This window comes from Camponotus floridanus, unplaced genomic scaffold, assembly GCF_003227725.1.
Source record: "Camponotus floridanus strain SB8 unplaced genomic scaffold, Cflo_v7.5 scaffold115, whole genome shotgun sequence".
Classification (NCBI taxonomy): Eukaryota; Metazoa; Arthropoda; class Insecta; order Hymenoptera; family Formicidae; genus Camponotus; species Camponotus floridanus.
This window is the reverse complement of record NW_020229232.1, coordinates 521159-541322: the sequence shown is the minus strand read 5'-3', so window position 1 is coordinate 541322 and position 20164 is coordinate 521159. Positions and strand designations below refer to the sequence as shown.

Below are 20164 nucleotides of genomic sequence, written 5' to 3'. Positions count from 1 at the left end.
GGATTCAGTTGCAGTTGTAATTGACCAATCAGAACAAAGCAATTTGTGGGTCGGCTACTCGGATTGGTCAATTCCAATCGCAACCGAGTCCGCAACCTGTAGTGTGATTACGGCTTAATAAGGTCGATATTGCACAGAATCGACAAATCTTGTGTCATAGAAACTTTAATTTTCCAGCGGCAACAAGCGGAAATTTCATTTGTTTTGGACCACTTTTTGAACGCGAGCAGTCATAAAATACCGGTCTCGAAATGAGTAAAAATAATTGTCGCGCTGAATCTAGCTTGATTCTAAAAGAAATTCAATCCCGTAGGCATCCGGGAGGGCAATAACTTTTCCATCTGTTTCCGTCTTACAAAATGGAATAATTCGATAAGAATCGGCAACTGATCTATTCAATTCTATGGGCAATTATTCAAATTTATTTTTTTCAGAACAACGAGAGACGCGCGATATTCCTTGTAAGATTAACGTCAATCATTGCGCATCGCAGAATATGCGAGAGCAAGAAGCGATATCGTATCTGAAAGAAAAAAGGATTCCTGACTGGATTGATTTTTTGATGGGCGATCTTTTGGTGCGTCGACCCTTCGATCCTTTTGAACATTTAACCCAGCTCCTGGACAGATGCATCCTATCTCGTGATGGCCTTGTTGATCATCCTCTCTCTTTTTCTTTACGGTAAAAAAAAAAAATATATATATATATATATATATATATATATATATATATATAAATTATATATATATATATATATTTTTTTTAATGCATATATATATATATATATATTTTTAAATGCTTATATATATGCATTTTTTACTCCTTTGCAGTACATAATCTCCTAATTCTTTTCTAAGACAGGGTAAATATTAGTCACACAGATTAATTGATCTAGTCATGATGTCAGATTTAATGATGGACAAAAAAATGGGAGATAACGAAAAAATTTTAAATGAAATTAAAGAAACGAAATTTTTGTGATCCAAGTGGATTATTACCTTTTTTTTGTAAGAGATATGAAATACACAGCATGCACTACATTAATCATAAAACGATTACATTAATCAAATGCGAGGGAAGAAATTAAAGACTCAAAGTATCGCCAAGTAATCTTAATCTAGCTAATCTAACAAATCTGACTCAAACGAGGAAGACTTGTCAGTGGAGCCTGCACTAGCATTTTTGTCGTGTAATCATATCAGAGATCAAAGTGAGAGAGTGAGTGAAAAACTGAGAGGATGCAACGATCTTTTTCCCGTATTTGTACCATTATTGTAAGATAAGCCTGGAGATCGGGGGAAAATCTTCGAGGATACGAAGTAGAGAAAGCTAAATAGAAGAAACTAAATGTACATATGGTCGAAACACGTTTCCATGACGTGCTAATTAATCCACGCAGTCTAGAAGAGAACGCGTAAGCAGAGCTGGCAGAGAACGCGGCGAGGTTCTCGTTCTCGGTGGGCGGTCCTTAACAAGGACGATCGTGAGACTATGTTTACATTCTTTGTACGTATATTTGGACTTGTGTTTGCCGTCCGCGATACGGTACCGCCTCACCTTTCCTGTGAACATTGTGTATCTTTTACAAGAAAGTCGAAATCTCCTTTTCAAGTATCATAACCCGCACAGTCGTTCATCGAGTAACCAACCATCTGGAAAGATAGTGTCGAAATACTCCATACTATAAGCGTTCTTATTTTATGAATTTTCGATCCAGTTGAGATTTTTTTTTACTACGTTCTTGATTAAAGTATTCTAGAAACAAGAAGAAGGATTATTCTTCGAGTACTTAATTCATTAATAAGAAGGTATTCTGTCGCGATTCGATTTTCGCGATGGCATCCTTGTGACATTAAACATATGACACGTTTGTACCGATTGTTATATAGTGTATATATATTGAAAATGTTACGCGCGATAATTGTTGTTGTTAGTTTGATTTTTGTCAGCGTATCCGCTTACGAACATATTGTGGATCAATGTGACTGGTCTGGAAGGTTAGTGTCTTTCTATTCTACATTACAATTCTCAAATTTAGTACGTAACTGATGTAATTTAAATTTCTCTTTCTCTCTTTGGCCGTAGAATAGAATTATATTATTTTTCATAAATTTCTCCAACTAGCCATTTTTCAACTTCTATAGAAAAAATTTTAGTATACTTTTTCATTATTAATGTTATGCATAATGTACAACTTAATGCTGTTATTATAATCTCGATATATTTGTAAAAAATGTCATTGAAATATGTACTCTTCTTTTTGTATAGCGGAGAAAATGAAAGTGGTGGTGTCCGAGCAGTGTATCTGCGCTGTACACGAGGAACTGTATTATGGAGTTATCCTCGTGGTGCTATGAGAATGGTCCTCTCTTTTCCAACTTCTTCCATGCAAAGATGTCCCCTCGATCTTACTAAATTGGGTTTACGCACATGTGTTAAGATCTCTGGGCCTGTACAAGTGTTCCTAGAAACCAACCACATGTTGAGACCGATTTATTCTCCATCCGATGGCAAACATGAAAATTCGCATCGATGCTTTCGCTGGCAAAAACGTGTTGCCCTCTTCATGGAAGCGGAGGATGATTATTCCTTTAAAAACAACAAGGTCAAGCTACAATATGAAATAGAATCAGCTTCATCGAAAGGATGTGTACTGCATGTTTCAGATGAAGAAGAAGAATGCAGACCATGTTCTATGGAGGAACTCGCCAATGCTTATTGTCAGAGTGACTTGGTTGCTAGAGGCACTATCACAGCTGTTGAAGAGCAGATTTATCTAGACACTGCCGAATTGGTGCTCAATGTTAACAAGATTCTACGCCACGTTCAAGAAACCGAGGTAATGAGCTTTATGAGATGAAATATAACGATTTAGATTCTTTCAAATTTATAATATACAATCAAATTAAATTATAAAATATGATGCATATTAACAGAATAACGAGAACACCAACATAACAGCTTCTAAGAAAAACATACGCGTGAGAGTTCCATTAATGTGTAAGGCGCGACATGGTCCTGGTGAATTCATAATAATGGCCAAACGACGTCTCGGAGACCTCGTTTTGATTTGTGCGCCTACGCTGGAGACTTGGAAAGAGACTATACAGGAGATAGATAATGCACCCTGTGTCCTTACCAGTTAGCCAATGTGATTTAAAATTTTTTTCAGAAAGCTGTAAAGATCTGTACATTAAATAACAGTGTGAATATTTATCATGATGCAAAACTGGGAATCTATACAAAATCTGTGGTAACAATGCCATATTGAAAAACTGCCAATCTAGCCATATACAAGAGTATTGTATACATAAGCAGCATCATTCTTGGTGTACGTGTGCAACTGTCAGATTGTTGATCTCCAAACTGTGATATTATTTGTTGCATTAAGAGAAATGTGGAAAAGCGTGCACGAGAAGATAGAAAGTACATTTGCTCTAATATTTGTTTTAGAGAGCAAAAGAATTATATACAGAATATATACAGAATATATACAGAATAACCCAGAAATTGTGTACTTGTCCTTAAAGACTAATTTTATTCAAATCTTTACTTTTTTAAGACTCTCTTATATTCATAATTCTTTCTTTCTCAATTATATAATATTTAATCTTTGTATTACAGTTTTTGTTAAAATAATATTTACTTGTATGTTGTGTGCACAACATACAAGTAAATATTATTTTAACAAAAACTGTAATACAATTTCGCGTTATCAAGATTGATATTTTTTCATTTTTTTTAAGCTGGCTATACATTTAGCGAACGAACAGCAAACGCGAACGTTCATTGTTATTATTTAGTAGGTGTATACTCCAAAACAAATGCGAATGAAATATTCGATTCGCGTTTGGTTCAATTCGTTTATGAGACAGTACGCGATACGTCGAAAACAATTCATGCGCGATGTACGAACTGTTCCCTGCTATTCCTTATCCTGGTATTGTGGAATCATAATATTTATATATTCATATACTACTAAACTATATACATATATGTTTATATATATGAAGGCAAAATTCGTATTCGCTATTCGTTCGTAGATATACCCAACTTTAGATATTAATTTCAAATGTAAAGATATCGATAATTTAATTATCGATATCTTTACATTTGAAATTAATATAGAAATAAAATCTAATGTTTGTCGTTAAGAAAAAGTGCACAATGATTAAGATACTCTATATACAAATTTTATATAGATGATTTGTTGAAGAATTAAGTATAATTTGTTTATATTAATTAGTTATAACAATTGTACAGATTTAATAAACAGGTTTTATAAATTTTTAGATTTAATAAACAAGTTTTATAAATTTTTATATCAATCGAAATAACTATTCTTATCAGTATAACAGAAGATATAAATAAAGAAAATATTTGAAATAAAAAGAAATATATTGTATTCTTCTCCCTATATACTTTTAATTTTTTAAGTGTATCGTGTATATAATAAACAATCGTTCACAAGTAGAATCACTTTAGTAGAAGATAAAAGATAGAAAGAGAGGTTGTTACAACCTATATAATAATAGAAGATATCGAATTAAAAAAAAATATTTGTTTTTGTAAGAAAAAATTTTTTAAGAAATAGTTGATGATGTACAATAATTTATTTTTGCAAAAACTGTTACAATATAACTCTGTGATTTAATTCTAGATCCACAACGTGAGCTCAACAATAGTACAAGTCTTAAACGAAAAATATCGTTTAAAAAATCTTCACAAAATATATTTGTTTTATGGTATTAATTTTATGTTTAAACATATGAAATAGCCTTTCTAGTATAATTTATATCTTATATATTTGATAAAAAAGTTTTTTTATCTTTAACATTTTGTGGTTTTTATCATAAAATAAAATCACATTGTGAATCCAGGATTTATTCTATATAATCTCCCTGAGGCACAAATACACGAACGTTCACACAAATATATTTGTATAGTATCAAACAAAATAATACAGCTCATAGATCAAACTGGCTAGTAGATACAAATTATCTATTCACTTAATACATTCACATATGTACATTTTGCTTTCTTTTAATGTCGTTGAAATGGTACAATTTACTTTAATCAATTAGAGACGGAGGAGAGTGAACTTTTTTACTACATCGTCAAGAAGCTATTGAATATAAGTTTAGTTTGTTCTCTTGTAGCAGAAAAATAAAATTTACATGTTTATTTGTTATAACCGATTCATTATTTTATATTTCTCTATCTTAACAGTCGTATATACAAAATAAATATTTTTAGGCGTTGCGCTTATCCACGATTCATTTTTGATAAGTGATATTAACACATCATGTACTTTCTTCTTCTACACATTTTGTCGATCAACTATATTTCGATTACGAGCCTAATTATCAAGATATAAAAAATTCTACTTTCACACGAGTTGAATCTTAGTTCAATATATATATATATATATATATATATATATTATATTTTTTTTCTTTTTTGACAATTTTGCCCATTTTAATCAATCACAATAACTAATTATTTAACTTTACTGTAATTCAACTTTACTTAACGATATTGTAACAATATTCTTAAAATATTTTGTTATTTGCGTTAAATGACTTAATTGCATGATCACATAGATAGTTATATTAGTATTTTTTTTCATCTAAAATATGGCGCGGCATTAGTCTCGTGATATTTATAATTATACAATTAAACAACCTGCAATGAATATCGCATTTAATTAAACATTAATAAAATTGCCTTATTTTTTCGTGCATCTCTCTTGCTCACTAATTTTCTTTGTACATACTCCAATAAAAATAATGTTCAGTCATAGTAAATTTTTTCTCTTCCGCCTCTTTTTTTCATTAAATATAAAGATAATATTATTAATGATATATCACAAGAGCATTTTTCTCTTTCTTGTAAATACTGCATATACTTAATAAAACATTTTTTGCAATAAAAATATGATAATATTAAAAAATCTTATAAAAATAGAACTGACGCTATATCATTTTTATCTCAGCATCTAATTTTTTTCAAAGATTTCTATTTATGAATTTCGAATTATCATATTAATGAGAAAAAATCCATTTCCCACTTATATAAATGACAATATTGTTTACAAATTACATACAAAAACATACAAATTACATACAAAAAAAGTAATGTAAAAGCAGGAAACTGTTTTGGCTAATGTAAAATTTGTCTACGTCACGACAAAGGGATAATTTGGGCAAAATGATAAAACCAGATCGTCCATATTTGGTAGAACTACTAGCTTTTCGAATTCCCTGAGCAGCTTATTCTCAATCCATTTAGTCACATATACAATGTTGACAGTCCTTTCTCCAAGAGTTGGCTGCACAGTAAGAGTGATTTTGGGCACGGGCTTGAAACCGTACCAGAGTCGATCAGAAGGTGGTGGAGGAATATTTATTAAAAGACAACCCTCGATGCTAGATATGCTAACCATGAAGCGGATCTCTGTATTAGAAACACCTTCCATCGCTCTCCGTATATAGGACAATTCAGTAGCCTAAAAATTATTAAAAAATTAGCATGAGCTAATGAGATTTGTAGTTTGTTTTCTTAATTATCAATAAAATAACAAATTAATTAAACATTATTAAAAATTACTCGCTTACATGACGAAAATACTTGTTAGCTGTTAACTTATCAACCATGTTAAGAAATTTCTTGCCAGAAGATTGAATTGGTCTGTAATATGCGAAAATCTAATTAATCTTATTATTTTCGCAAATTATTATACGATCTATGAATCATGGACTTCTTTAAGAGAAATTTTTAAGATGGAAGCTTGATTGATGAAAATTACATTGCATAAATTGTGAAATTTAATTGCAAATAATTAAGTGTGTAATTAATCAATTTTATCTTTAATATAAAAAAGAACATGTTTCTTTAAAGATATATGAAAAGTTATTAGCTATATAATTAAATAGAAAAAAGAAACGGAAAACAAGTCATAAATTAAAATACGATTTACTTTATTAATGACTTACGTGGCGTCTTTCGATGTGACACAAGATGCGATATTTCCGACATCTTCGTCTTCCGTGGATGTCTCTGGACTATCTTCTACATCGCTATCGAATATCGGTGATCTAGTGGGGATAGATTTCTCGTCGATGATCTCACCAGAGACACTATTCGCACGCGTCAGTTTCATTAGATTCAATTTTGTCTCTACAGTCATCGTCACACAACCCTTATAAGTAATATTCATCTCAAGCCAAAATCCGCGTTCATCGAGAACCGGCTTGTTAATTTTATGAATCGTCGGAGCGTCCTGTCCTATCACTAGTTCTGTTACAAGAAGGCTCTCCATGAAGTATGGGAGTTTTATATTAGACAATTTGCGCTGTATTTTATCCTGAATGAGATTAATTGTCTCTGGACAACTATGCATGTCGAAAAGTAATCGTTCCAGAAGACAATTCACCCAAAGAACATCATCTTCCTTTGGGGAACCTTCAGGATCCATCTAAAAGATAATTAACATGCTTGCTTAACATTAAAAAGATTTTAAAGTTAATTTGATTTCCGTATTACTTACATTCAGGTACTTGCTCATATAAGTGTTATAGGTAATTTCTGGAGACGTTTCGAGCAATTTTGCTTCTGCCACATCCGGTACAGAAATTACACTCGCGCAGGATACGCAATCGTTTATAGAACAAATGGAATGTCGTTTTTTCGAAAGAGATGCCGCTGATACCAATCTTCGAAACCTGAAAGATCATCTTAAATTAAAATTTACCAATGATTGAAGAGGAAGAACTTTCAAGTTTCAAATCATATTTCTAGAATTGAAAAATTTAATTAGAGTCATTCTTAATTATTTCGATTTATTTAAAAGATGTTTTGTTGCAAAGAAATATTACCAATCTTCCTTCTCTCGGTCGGAACGCGCGAAAACATAAAGTTTAGATTTGGTAATTTCTTCGTTGTCGCGACAATCTTCGTAAATACTTCTTAAGGACTTAGATTGCGAAAGATCGTCATCGTCTTCATCTTCATCAATCTTTAACTCATCTTCGTCATTATCTTTAAGGAATTCAAATCTAGAGTCTTCGTCCTCACTTTTTGTTTCCTCGCCGAAGGTATTTTCCTCGATTTCCTGATCAGTTCCTTCCGCCTGAGCAATTTTCTTCTCATCCTCGAAAGATTCTTTTCCAAGATCTGTACAGTCATTCATAATTTCTATTAATGCTCTTGGATCCATTGTAATACAAATTGGATATTTCTTGCTCCATCTCCTGTGTATGAAAAATATTTTTATTCTATGTATAAAAAAATTATCATAAAATATCATCTAAATATAATATAACGATTACCTTCTCCGAATGAGTCCTTCTGGTAACAATTCTATCTTTGCACCAATGAGGTTGTACACGCGTTTTCTAATAAATTTAAATTTTCGCTTAGGTTCATCCCATACGGCTCTCTTTGGTACTTTCATTCTAGTCTCCATAACGCGCAGCACTCCACCTTCCAGACTGAAAAAAACTGACTTCGTGCGTGCCACGTGATAGTTAAGGGGATCATAGATATATGGCAATTCATTCAACCATCCTTCAAATCTCTCTTGGACTGCATGCTCCTCCACTGCTGGTATCTCCAATACAGGAACCACTATGTGTGCAGGCTCTTTATTTAAAGGTGTTGCTAAAATTTCCTTGATTCTTTGTACTAATTTGTCTATTATTACTGTAGCGAAAACTCCGATAAAGAAACCGACCAAATATGGAGGTAATGGAACCACATAATAGAAAGCAAACACAAGGATGAATAGTGCAGCTAACTGCTTTGTCAATTGCTGAAATATATGATCTTTTATACGAGAGAGCAATGTGCTAAATTTTATTTCCTCTTTCATTTGGATGCCTCCATCTGGTTGACTGAAGAGATTACGATGACTCATGATATCGGTTTTTTTATCCTCGTTACAAAAATAATCTTGTAATTCAAAAAGAGGCTGTTCAGGAGTAGATTCGGAAAATTCAGCAGCTTCTACACCGCTCTCTACACTTTCGTCTTGAGAATTTTTGGTTTTTAAACCAGTTTTTACCTGTGAAAAACCCACGAATCTCGCAGCAGTACTTTTATTGCGAGCAACAGGCAAACCTTCTTTATCTTGTTTTTCATTGACATTCTCGTCGATTGGTGTAATTTCTCCTGGATCTTCCGAATCGCTAATACTGGAATCTTTGTTATATCTTCTCTTTTTTTTATCGCTTTTTATCTCAGAAAGTTTTTCTTCAAATGTCTTTGTAATATTTCGTTTGATCTCGGACAACACCTTCCATGGATCTGAAGATGGAGGAGTACCCTCAGATACATTACCATCAATAGAACGTCTCTCTGATCCATTCTCCAATCCTTGGCCATTCTCACTACCTTTAGAGGGGCTTGATGGGAACCTAGTTTTCTCAATCTCTGGAGTGACACGTTTCTCTTCATCAGAGGAGCTTGGATATAGTTCGTCCAGTTCATCATCATTAGCTCGATAATGAATCACTGGTACAGATGTGGCAATTGGCTTGCCTTTGTGGAAAGAGTTAAAGATATAATAAAAGATTTAAAAAAATTACATTATATTTGTAACGTGTGACGACGAGGCCGTCACTTATTAAATTCAAGCTTAATATTTGTTATAACTATTAAACTTGAATTGTTAACATTTTTTCCACCTACCTTTCATCATCCCTAATGTAATTTTTCCTGGACTATGTTTGGTACTCATTGCTACACGATTCAAGCTAACAGTTATCGTATCAGGAGCTTATCAATGACGACATTGAATTGTGTGTTCTACGAATCTAAAGAAATGATAAAATATCGAATATATTTACTTCACAATACAATGTTTTTTTCAATCTAACTGACGATATCATATTAATAATAAAGATTGCACTGATGCAGATACATCGAGCACCGTCATTCTGACGATATAGAATTAATAACAATAATTAATAACGATGATGTGCAGTTTGACATCTGACACATCTGATCTGATATTGCCTGGCATCTGACATCTCCCTCTCCCGATATTCTCGGTACACGCGTCCTCGTTTCGCGCTTCAAAACCAATGCGCAACGAAACAAGGTCAAAGGCAACATCCTTGACAAACTTACCGGATTGGCCGGTCTGATAGTGAATATGTGGATTCTCCATAAGAGTTTTCACGTCGGATAACCAATTGCTGTTTCGTTCGATAACCGGATCGGAAAAATTTATCACACTGCTAATAACCGGCATAATCATAGGATTTTGCAATTTTTTAGCACAGTTTTTTTGTTTCGATCGAATTTAAATATCTTTGCTGTAAGATTCGCCGCTGCAAGTGAGTATATTGCGGAGATTGTAATATGAATTTTGCGAATTTCAGGAAACTCTTGTAACTTTCCTTATCTATCATTTAAGATAATGTGTTCTTACTTTTTTAATCCAAATTTCAAAATTCATAAATTTCACCTGACGCCAATTGATTTCAGAGCAGTATATTTTATTCATGAACAGTATAGGCGAGACGTGCAATGAACTAAAACAACAATATGATTCTTGTTTCCACACGTGGTTTTCTGAGAAATTCTTGAAAGGTGACACGAGTGACAACACATGCTCGAATTTATTCAAAATGTATCAGCAGTGTGTCAAGGTAATTAGAACACGATTGTATCTTGCTTATATCTTTAGGAAGTCTACAAGCGTATAACGTATGAAACTCTGAGAGAGGGAGAGAAAGCAAAAGCGCAACATGGAGCATTGCAGTGAATTGAAACAGAAATACGACGCCTGTTTCAATAGTTGGTTCTCTGAAAAATTTTTAAAAGGCGATACCAATGATTCAGTATGTGCCTCCTTGCTTAAAGTCTATAAAGATTGCGTAGCGGTAAGTCTTACGAGTCTCCCTTCTCGCAGATCATATTGTGTAAACTGTTGAAAAACCAATGTTTGCAAAAAAATCTGTTAAAATTATAAATACAGTACAAATAATAGCAATTATATATCAATTTTGTTTTTTCATGTTTTAGAAAGCCATGAAGGAGCAGCATATTGAGTTCAAAGAAATAGAGACAAATTATTTAGAAACAGAAAAAGAAAAGAAACATAGTTGACAAGAAAATGTGCACATGTCATATACTTGGGTCCTATGCAGCTTCTTCAAAAGTTGTTAATAATACAAGTGCAAATATTTTAAATGTCATTTCTACTTTTCTTTATGAAATATTCATTAACATTTAATTAGACTATATATATATATCTGTCTGAATGTATAATTAATGCTTTATATAGCCATCCATATATATAATATTATGTGTATTTCTATCGAATAATTGGTTATTTTAACTGAAAAATTTTATAAATTTCACTTGTAGTTATATATAAAAATACTCTCACAAGAAACTATATGTAACACATATGCTAAATAATAAATTTAATTATTTGTTTAATTTGCAAATGTTTTATTAAATTCTTGGTTATTAACTATGTTGAGAGAAAATTATATAAAAGGACATTAATTGTAAAAATAAATGTACCTGTAAAAAAATTAATTTTATATATTAAATTACCGAATTACGCAAAAATAATATTACAAAATTTGTTACTTATTCACAGAAAAAGAATGTTTCTTTTACATAATTTTTTCATGAGAAAAAAATAAAAAATTGGTGATAAAATTATTTCGTTTCTTTCGATATTTAGATCTTATTAATATTTTAGAATTAAAATAGTCGATATTATATATTTGTAATATTAATCCAGTTAAGCGCTAGAATTTTGTGAAAAGTGTAAAACATTTACTCTTACTAAAGATTTCTAACAACGCAAATCTTTTAAATATGAACAAATAGTACATGTAAACAGATAATTAAAAATATTGATTTGAATACTTTAATTTTATTAATCACTATTTTTAGATTCTGCGTCGGATGACGGCGGAGTGCTCTCTATAGGTTCTTCCGCGTCGCTTTCTGATTGATTTCGTTTCTCCTTTTTTACTGTCCTTTTTCCAGCATCTTCAGTGGGTCGCTTCTCACCTTTTTTCTTTTTCTCTTTCCCTTCTCCACTTTCGTTATCAGAACTCTTCTTTTCGGACTTCTTACTCTCGTCGCTACTACTATCATCATCGCTGATATATTCTTTACTTTTGAAAGACGAGCCCGTCATCATTTTGCTAGGCGAATCTTTCTTAGGCGTTTCCTTCTTCTTCTTTTCCGTCCTTTCCGTCTTTTCCGTCTTTTCTTTCTTTTCTTTAGATTTACCACCTCCGCTCGCTTCGTATTCCTTCATTGATGCCGCATACTCTTTTTTAGCTTTGGCTGCCTTCGCTTCCCATTCTGATTTATCTTTGAGCTCTCGCCACATTTCACCTCCCTTTTTCGCGATTTCTGTTACATTTATTCCCGGATTATCCGCCTTGATGCTTTCGCGTGCGCTATTAAGCCACAACATGAACGCCGTTGGAGGTCTCTTTGGCTTATTCGCGTCCTTTTCTTTTTTCGGTTTCCTCTGTTTGCGCGGTTTTTCTGATACTGTCTTTGCCGATTTAGATTTCTTTTCTTTCTTTTCTTTCTTCTCTTTCTTATGACTAGCCTCAGACGCATCCGAGTCTTCGTCACTTTCAGAGCTATTGGGATTACTGTCATATTCCTCGGCAACATCACTTACGTCTTGATTCGGATTGAAATCCTCATCAGTTGAGCCTTCTTCAGAATCTTGATTTTCTACGCCGTCTCGTTCCTGCGCCTCCGCTTTGACTCGCGCCAAGTAAGCATCTGGTTCATCCTCTTGATCGCTGTCACCAAAATCTTCATCATATTTAGGTTTGTCAGTCTTGCCGCGATTCTTGACACGAAGTTTCTTTGACGTAATGAAATCGAACAATTTACCATATTCTTCTTTCTCGATGCTACTAAAAGTATGAACTACACCACTCGTAAGTTCGATCTCGAAGTCGAAAGATCTAGTTGAACCGCCGCCACGCGCAAAATTGACCGAGGCTATCTCCTCAAAACGAATATGTATCGGCGGTTTATGCACATAAATGAAACCTCGCTCGAGCGGGTATAGATATCCTGCTGCGGCTTTGAAGGAGCAGCCAATCGCAGGTGTCTTTGTATGACCTAAGAAGTGTCCAGGTCCAGTTATCTTTCGGTTAATAATTACTTTCATCACCTACCGAAATAACATAGTATTAAAATAAGAATGCAAATATTAGAAAAAAAATTAGAAAATAATTTTTATCCTTTGCTTTTTTTACTAACCTTGCCAAGTACTTCGTATGTTGGTCCCGTTAATTCTTTTGTTAGTTTGTCCTCATACTTTTCCTTTAGCTCCTTTTCTGTGAAAGGAAGCTCAATAGAGGTTTCCTCTTCTTGGTTAAATAGAAGAACCAGATAATGATATCGTGTTTGACCCTGCTTTATAGGAGGATCCAGACTTACAACAAAGAATGTTTGTCGACTATCCTTGTGTGGTAGTAGGAAAAGTCTCAAAACAGTTGACATGGGGATTTTATAGTCAAAAGTTTTGCCGTGTAGTTGAAAGAAGGATTGGAAAATTTTAATATCATAACGACCACGTGGCGTTAAACAGTGAATCTCTCTAAATATAGCAATTGCATCACCACTCACACTGATCACAGATGCTTTATCCATCACCTATTAGGAGTGATAAGTAAATTATTTTTCTTATTAAGTTTCAAATATGTGAATATATTTGCTCATTATTATTTAGAAAAATTAAAATTCTATCTCACCTGTTGATGGAATGCTTCAACAGGATCTTGGTCAGCACTATCGCTAATAGGAATATGAAACCTCATCTCCATCAGACTGACTGGAGCATCGTCATTCTGATGGAACTCTAAGGTTACTTCATTTTTTCCTGTATTACATTGCGACACATCATATAGAGGTATTTCAAAAGCAGTGTGATGACCTACATCGAAGCTCAGGATAGATCCCGTAAACTTTGCTGTACCCCAATTCCAACCTTTTAAACTCAGTTCTTTCTCCAACATGTCTTTCTTATAATTGACAGAAAAGAATTTGGCAATCTTTTCCTGATCAGCTTCTTTGAAGCCTTTGAAGCGATGTAAAGTACCATTTTTTAAAAAAATACGTAAACCCCAGGTGCCAATGAATTTCTGATAATTTACCATTTCCATGTCAGAAGCAGAAATCTGTTCTACTTTACCAGTCTTCTGATTTTTGAAGATCAAATGTTGGTCGGTCAACTTTAATCTGCCAGGTGTCTGATAATGGTACAAAACAATTCATCAATTATATGATCATCAGAATGAAATTTTTTTACTTTTTAATCAAACAATTTAGGATTCTAATGTTTTAATTTAATAATATAAAAATGAGTTATATCAATCAATTTTGCTTCAAACAATTAAGAACACTTACCATAGCGCCCTTAACCTCAGCAAAAATGTCCGGATATTCCAGAAAGTCCATCTTTGTCTTTCTTACTTTTCTCTTTAAAAGAAATTATCCACAAGTTTGTGTTTAATATAACTACAATATTCCAGCTTTAAAGCTTCAAACTACAAACCTATAAAGATAAAACAAATGTTATGCACTTATCGTCAATGAAATCAAACAAGCCCGAATCCTACCTCCTATCTATTTGTATATACATATATATACATATGGCTCTTAAATGCGCACATCACGCGGGAAGAAGCGTTGACTAATCAGCTTACAGTTTTTCCGTAAGAGGGAAAAAGTGATTGGCTAGCACGTTGCATTTCTTTACTCATAAGGCCGGATCTACAATAAATAATTTAAACCTTAAGAGATTGACCAATCGCAGTCAAGTATGAAGAGAATACTCGATTGCAATATCTTACCACACGATTAATAAATTCATGATTTAAAAGCAATAAAATGAAATAAAAATAGGTGAAACTTCGGGTTCATGTAAATTTTCTGTTTTTACAATAATATATATTAAATACATCAATTGTGTAATATTGTTATACATAAAGTTATAGAAAGAACTTTTTAAATAATTTATTGAATTTGTCATTTATTAAATTTTTACATTGTACATTTTTATACATTATATATTTTTAAATCTTTCAATTAATAAAATATCAATTTACAAAAAATTTCTTTTTATGTTTGTTAATCTTAAATATTTTATTATAAATACACTGAATACATTGAACTATTTTTCTATCACATATTGAGAGAAGTATTACTATATTATTAATAGTATAATACAAAATATAAACAATATAAAACATATTTTTTCAAAACAGATAATGTTTCATTATTATTTTCATATTATATGAAAATATTTTACTATTGCAAATGAATACTTATAATTTTATTACGTAATTTTACTTGCAAATAAAATTACAGAACCTTATTATATACCTTTATTACCTATCTTGATTTACATGTGTCTCAGTCTTTATTAATATAATTATTTATTAATCATTAATAAATTATAATAAATTAAGTTATACATCCATAAGTGAACGTAACCAATCATTATTTATGTTTTCAGTTATATGATTTTCTGTATTTAAAATATCTTCTAATATTTTGTCTATGTTTAAACTAACATTTGAAATATTCGATGCAGAATTATTTGTATTTAAGATATTTATATCGTTTGCACCAAATAATTGTTTGTCAGGCTCCAATAACATCTCTATATTTAAATTTGTTTCTGTCTTATTCATTTCATCATCCAATTGCATTTTGCTATTTTTATCTTGCTCACTTTCTATTTTACACTGAGTATCTGAATCAATCTGTTTACATAATATGTTGTTAAGCAATGTATTTTCAGTAATATCCATTGTTGTTTGATTATTCAAATATTTATCTTTGTGTACTTCTTCATTACAACACTCCTCACTTTTTGATAAAAATGTAACATCAAGGTGAGTTTTTTGAATATTAGTGATTCTAGGCAATACTTTACAAACATTCACACTTGCATTCTCTTCTTTTGTACTATTCCTTTTTTCTTTAATAAAATAATTTTCTAACCTGCTTAATTCTAATGTTGGTGAAGAGCCTATAGGTTCTTTAGTTGAGGTTGAATAAATAACTTCATTTCTAACTAATATTTCATCAGTTTTGTTTTCTGATGAAAGATTGAATGAACATTCAGTGCTTGCACTGTCAGTTGATTCCTTAGATAATTCTCCAGGAGTTACAGGTGGAGTATAAAGTAACAATTCCATTGGCATAGATATACTTTCTTCAGGGATACCAATTGGAGGAGGTAGATTTTCATTCCAATCACAGGTAAGAGCGTTTCTTTGGAAAAATGCTATTTCATCATGACCAATTGGCCAGGGACACTGAAATATAAGCAAAATCGTGAGCACAAAATGTATAAAAAAGATACATGAGAATAAAAGAAAATTGATACATACATCTTCTCCCTCGCAAGACCATACTGCTTCTTCAAAGCTAACCTGAAAGGCCTTGATTTTTCTTTTTAGGCCATTCTTTATACATAGCGGACAAAACCTCATCATCCTACAATAATCGTCGAATTATTAATTAATATTTTATAATAAAATTAACGCTACAAGATAATATTATAATACGATAAATTTTATTGATAATATATAAATATTGATTTTAGTTAATTAAATACGATTAATAAAATGCCTTGAGTGTTTTGCAAATTCAATTATTATAATGTAGCTTACCTCTATTAAAATGTATTATCAAATCATTTAATAACCTATAAATTGCCGGTATTTTTACTACGAGTGATTACTTTCGCAAGATCAAAATTAGAAAGATATGCCTAGAGACCAACAATGCGTTTCATTTGCCATTTGCAAGTATCATCAGTCTTTTTTTTTAATTTCGATAAACAATTAGGATGAGATGAGAGCCGCGAATATTATGAACGACAAGTGAAACATGTGGAAACATGTCTCTAAGCTGCCATTTTTTTAAAGTCACTAGATTAACAAAGTACCGCAATTTTGATCTCAATAAGATAAGCTGGAGCAAAAATGGCGTCCAATAGTATAGATATAGGCTGCGATTGTTGCATTTCTTCACGCAACCTGGCATTTTTAATATTTTCTTCTTTTTCTGCGCAACAGAAGGAGTTTTCTCATCTCACACACAATAGGACACAGGACAAACCAGGATCAAGATTAAAAAAATTGCACTTAGACCGGTATTCATAGTCCGGTCTTATATTTAAGATCATCTTAAGAACTCATTCAACCAATCAAATAGCTACAATGCAGTCATTGATTGGTGGAATGAGAGCTTAAGACAATCTTAAATATAAGATCGGACTATGAATTCCGGCCTTAGTATAGATAGCTACACAAAGTGTGCACTATCTGCACTATCGGACGCCATTTTTGGGGCTTAATCTAGTGACTTTACCCGCGAGAATGTCAAGATTCGTTCGAACGCGTGACGCGCGTAAACATAATACACGCACGTATGTGCGCCAACAGCTCTTTTAAGAAAATACTCAGGACTGAAACAGTTTCACCAACTGGTCAATTGACGAGTTTTTTGTATCAGTGATTGGTAGAACTGTCTCATATATGAAATAGTTGAATTGAACTTTTTTGAAAAGTTTATTCGTCGTTGTCGCGATATTAACGTCCGAAATAAGTGGAATATATTCGTAAGTTATATACAATTTTATTATTAATAAATAGTTGATTGCTCTCGAAATACGATACTCGATTATACGATAGGAATCAAAATTATAAATTATTACTTTGTTGCAATCTTTACGAGCAATGATTATCCTTCTATTTCTATTTCATTTCTATCCTAATATATATATGTACACACACACACACATTTAGAATTCTAATATAATAAATAAATATTTTCTCTGATATCATTTGATCTAAATATAATTTGATTCAGAACGCGCAATAAAACGATCAAATAAAAATCGGATAATTAACATAACGGAAATACATATATATTTTTAAAGTTATATACAAGTGTATTTATATACAAGTATATCTTTAAAGTCACAAACACACACACACACACACACACGTACACACGGATTGATTATTTATTAAACACATATCTTTAAAGTCACACACACACGTACACGTACACACGGATTAATAATTTATTAAACACACATCTTTAAAGTCACACACACACTCACACACACACGTACACGTACACATGGATTAATTATTTATTAAACGATTAATATACTTCGTGAAGTTATTTCCATTTTTATTTGCAATTATGATCTTTAATAAAGATTTCTCATCATAATAAAAAAATTTATATCGTTTATCAAAAGTTTAAATTAGATTTAAAAGTATATTATTGCCTCTTTTCGATAATAATTGATTATTTCACTGTACCTATTTCGTGAATAGCTATCATTACAGAGATCGCGTAGAGTTTGACAATGCAATAAAATTAATAATAAAATTCCAATAAAATTAAATACAAATTAATTATAATAATTAAATATAAATTTGTTTATAATTAACTTTTTCTACGTTGAGAAAAGTTCTTCGTTTCTTTTGGAATATCTTAAAGATTCTTTTAATTAAATTTTACAAAATATATAACTATTAAATTTATAGTATTTAATATTTAGAAATAAATAGATAATATTTCATTTTTATATAGATTAATTATACGATATTATTTATTAAAAGAACTAATATATCTTTTATGGATCTTTTTGTTAAGTTGATTATTTAGATCTACGATTCGATTGTTTTACTGTATTTCAATCCGAATTATATATTTAAATGATCGAAAAATAAAACGATAATAAAATAATAAGCAATATATCTATTTTAAAAATAGTGTATATAAATAATAAATAATAAATAATTTTTATAAATTACTCACCGCATGTCTCTGGCTGCTTCAGGCTCTCTCCCTGCTTTCTGTCCGATACTTTTTCAGATGTCCTTCTCTTTTGTTGTTTCATCCTTTGTTGTTTCCTCGTAGCAGTCACGTATTCACTCGCGAACAAACAATTATATTTCAGTTAATTATATTTCAGTCATATACAGAAACGATCGCCAGACACTTTGCAGGGCACTCCCGATCGCAAAATAATCATACGAGATACGTATTTTTATAATATTATTATTATTTTATTATTATTGCAAGAGAGGAACACAAAAATTACAATAATTCGCTCGATTTTTAAACGAAGCCAAAATCATGCACCACTCGATTCTTACACTAATTAACTATTTCTATTTGTTGATGTATAATATATGCATAATAACGCGAATCATAAGATTAAAATATTAAAGTAATGTAAATTGATGATACAGCAATCGTTTAATTAATATGATATATATGCATGCAGTTTAGGAAAGTTTAAAACATCGGGCGAAATCGAATTTCATTCTATGCAATGTTAAAGAAATAATTATTCGTAAAGTTCGATAATCGGAGAATATTGTGAGAAAATTTGTAATTTTTGCCCCTTTCGCTTCAATTTTTATTTGCAATAATGAAAGATCGCGTTTCGATGAATTTATCGTCGCCACAATTGCATTTATTATAAGAGTTAATTATTTGTCATTTGTAATAGTCGAATTATTATATTTCGATCTAATCGCGATCGTACCTTTAGGAAAAGAATTCGATAATACGGAGCGGTCCGTATCGCTACTTTCTCCGTTGGAATGTCGCCGTGCGAATGAGGGGAGGTCGTCGCGTATGTAAACAATAGCGCGCTACGTCACAAGGCCAAATGACGTCACAAGGTCGAATGACGTGTTAGCTCGCTGCCGAAATATTTAACGCGTACTGTGACGTATGTGAGAATTGTATTTATATACAAGTATATTTTTAAAGTCACACACACACACACACACACACACACACACACACACACACACACACACACACACACACACACACGTACACTGAGAAAAAAGTTGTTAACTCGACTAAACCGTTTAACTAAATTATTATTTTTTTAATTGAAATATTGAAATAATCAAGTTAAATAAATGTCATGTTAGATTTATAATAGTTAAATATTCCAATTAAAAAGGCAATAATTTAGTTAAATGGTTTAGTTAAGTTAACAACTTTTTTTCTCAGTGTACACAGATTAATTATTTATTAAACCTCACGAGATATGTTAATCGTTTAATAATATAAATGTATTTATATCCAAGTATATTTT

General features: G+C 31.6%; 6 protein-coding genes across 9 annotated transcripts; 3 read left to right on the top strand and 3 right to left on the bottom strand.

The window, feature by feature from the left end:
• Positions 1-149: 149 nt before the first annotated feature.
• LOC112639893 lies at positions 150-864 on the top strand. The gene is made up of 3 exons (XM_025415186.1): positions 150-309; positions 435-681; positions 831-864. Exons 1-3 carry the CDS (start codon positions 252-254, stop codon positions 835-837), a joined length of 312 nt encoding a protein of 103 aa, XP_025270971.1. The 5' UTR covers positions 150-251; the 3' UTR covers positions 838-864.
• Positions 865-978: 114 nt separating this feature from the next.
• LOC105251532 (meteorin-like protein) lies at positions 979-3591 on the top strand. The gene is made up of 3 exons (XM_011258406.3): positions 979-1997; positions 2269-2839; positions 2937-3591. The coding sequence occupies exons 1-3, from the start codon at positions 1861-1863 to the stop codon at positions 3144-3146; spliced, it is 918 nt and encodes a 305-aa protein (XP_011256708.1). The 5' UTR covers positions 979-1860; the 3' UTR covers positions 3147-3591.
• A 2442-nt stretch (positions 3592-6033) lies between these two features.
• Positions 6034-9951, bottom strand: LOC105251531 (testis-expressed protein 2). Its single transcript, XM_011258405.3, has 7 exons — positions 9691-9951; positions 8331-9540; positions 7878-8252; positions 7550-7724; positions 6996-7477; positions 6618-6690; positions 6034-6508 (listed from the first exon to the last, which is right to left on the bottom strand). Exons 1-7 carry the CDS (start codon positions 9737-9739, stop codon positions 6179-6181), a joined length of 2694 nt encoding a protein of 897 aa, XP_011256707.1. The 5' UTR covers positions 9740-9951; the 3' UTR covers positions 6034-6178.
• An 83-nt stretch (positions 9952-10034) lies between these two features.
• On the top strand, positions 10035-11278 carry LOC105251529 (TP53-regulated inhibitor of apoptosis 1). Of its 2 annotated transcripts, XM_011258404.3 has the most exons (4): positions 10035-10340; positions 10492-10596; positions 10694-10889; positions 11032-11276. In XM_011258404.3, exons 3-4 carry the CDS (start codon positions 10755-10757, stop codon positions 11113-11115), a joined length of 219 nt encoding a protein of 72 aa, XP_011256706.1. In that variant the 5' UTR covers positions 10035-10340; positions 10492-10596; positions 10694-10754; the 3' UTR covers positions 11116-11276. The 2 variants fall into 2 exon arrangements, with proteins under 2 accessions (XP_011256706.1, XP_019883173.1); XM_020027614.2 differs by lacking the exon at positions 10694-10889 and having other exon boundaries at positions 10492-10655; positions 11032-11278.
• Positions 11279-11727: 449 nt separating this feature from the next.
• LOC105251528 (FACT complex subunit Ssrp1) lies at positions 11728-14624 on the bottom strand. The gene is made up of 4 exons (XM_011258403.3): positions 14416-14624; positions 13761-14258; positions 13267-13662; positions 11728-13177 (listed from the first exon to the last, which is right to left on the bottom strand). The coding sequence occupies exons 1-4, from the start codon at positions 14464-14466 to the stop codon at positions 11903-11905; spliced, it is 2220 nt and encodes a 739-aa protein (XP_011256705.1). The 5' UTR covers positions 14467-14624; the 3' UTR covers positions 11728-11902.
• An 821-nt stretch (positions 14625-15445) lies between these two features.
• LOC105251547 lies at positions 15446-19395 on the bottom strand. 3 transcript variants are annotated; one of them, XM_025415179.1, is made up of 4 exons: positions 18862-19395; positions 16410-16515; positions 16018-16334; positions 15619-15776 (listed from the first exon to the last, which is right to left on the bottom strand). In XM_025415179.1, the coding sequence occupies exons 1-4, from the start codon at positions 18864-18866 to the stop codon at positions 15749-15751; spliced, it is 456 nt and encodes a 151-aa protein (XP_025270964.1). In that variant the 5' UTR covers positions 18867-19395; the 3' UTR covers positions 15619-15748. The 3 variants fall into 3 exon arrangements, with proteins under 3 accessions (XP_025270952.1, XP_019883169.1, XP_025270964.1); XM_025415167.1 differs by having other exon boundaries at positions 15446-16334; XM_020027610.2 differs by lacking the exon at positions 18862-19395 and adding an exon at positions 16692-16964 and having other exon boundaries at positions 15446-16334.
• Positions 19396-20164: the final 769 nt, after the last annotated feature.

Excerpts from the sequence above, each read along its gene's own strand:
- LOC105251532 (XM_011258406.3), top strand. The coding sequence starts at position 1,861 with ATGACACGTTTGTACCGATTGTTATATAGTGTATATATATTGAAAATG. Across the intron at positions 1,998-2,268 it reads CAATGTGACTGGTCTGGAAG|CGGAGAAAATGAAAGTGGTG; the intron begins GTTAGTGTCTTT and ends CTTTTTGTATAG. Across the intron at positions 2,840-2,936 it reads GCCACGTTCAAGAAACCGAG|AATAACGAGAACACCAACAT; the intron begins GTAATGAGCTTT and ends GCATATTAACAG.
- LOC112639893 (XM_025415186.1), top strand. The coding sequence starts at position 252 with ATGAGTAAAAATAATTGTCGCGCTGAATCTAGCTTGATTCTAAAAGAA. Across the intron at positions 310-434 it reads TCTAAAAGAAATTCAATCCC|AACAACGAGAGACGCGCGAT; the intron begins GTAGGCATCCGG and ends TATTTTTTTCAG.
- LOC105251531 (XM_011258405.3), bottom strand. The coding sequence starts at position 9,739 with ATGAGTACCAAACATAGTCCAGGAAAAATTACATTAGGGATGATGAAA. Across the intron at positions 7,725-7,877 it reads GACCGAGAGAAGGAAGATTG|GTTTCGAAGATTGGTATCAG; the intron begins GTAATATTTCTT and ends ATGATCTTTCAG. Across the intron at positions 6,509-6,617 it reads CTAACAAGTATTTTCGTCAT|GCTACTGAATTGTCCTATAT; the intron begins GTAAGCGAGTAA and ends AATAATTTTTAG.
- LOC105251528 (XM_011258403.3), bottom strand. The coding sequence starts at position 14,466 with ATGGACTTTCTGGAATATCCGGACATTTTTGCTGAGGTTAAGGGCGCT. Across the intron at positions 14,259-14,415 it reads CTGAGGTTAAGGGCGCTATG|ACACCTGGCAGATTAAAGTT; the intron begins GTAAGTGTTCTT and ends TACCATTATCAG. Across the intron at positions 13,178-13,266 it reads CATACGAAGTACTTGGCAAG|GTGATGAAAGTAATTATTAA; the intron begins GTTAGTAAAAAA and ends TTATTTCGGTAG.
- LOC105251547 (XM_025415167.1), bottom strand. Across the intron at positions 16,335-16,409 it reads GGTCTTGCGAGGGAGAAGAT|TGTCCCTGGCCAATTGGTCA; the intron begins GTATGTATCAAT and ends CTTATATTTCAG.
- LOC105251529 (XM_020027614.2), top strand. The coding sequence starts at position 10,509 with ATGAACAGTATAGGCGAGACGTGCAATGAACTAAAACAACAATATGAT. Across the intron at positions 10,656-11,031 it reads TGTATCAGCAGTGTGTCAAG|AAAGCCATGAAGGAGCAGCA; the intron begins GTAATTAGAACA and ends TTCATGTTTTAG.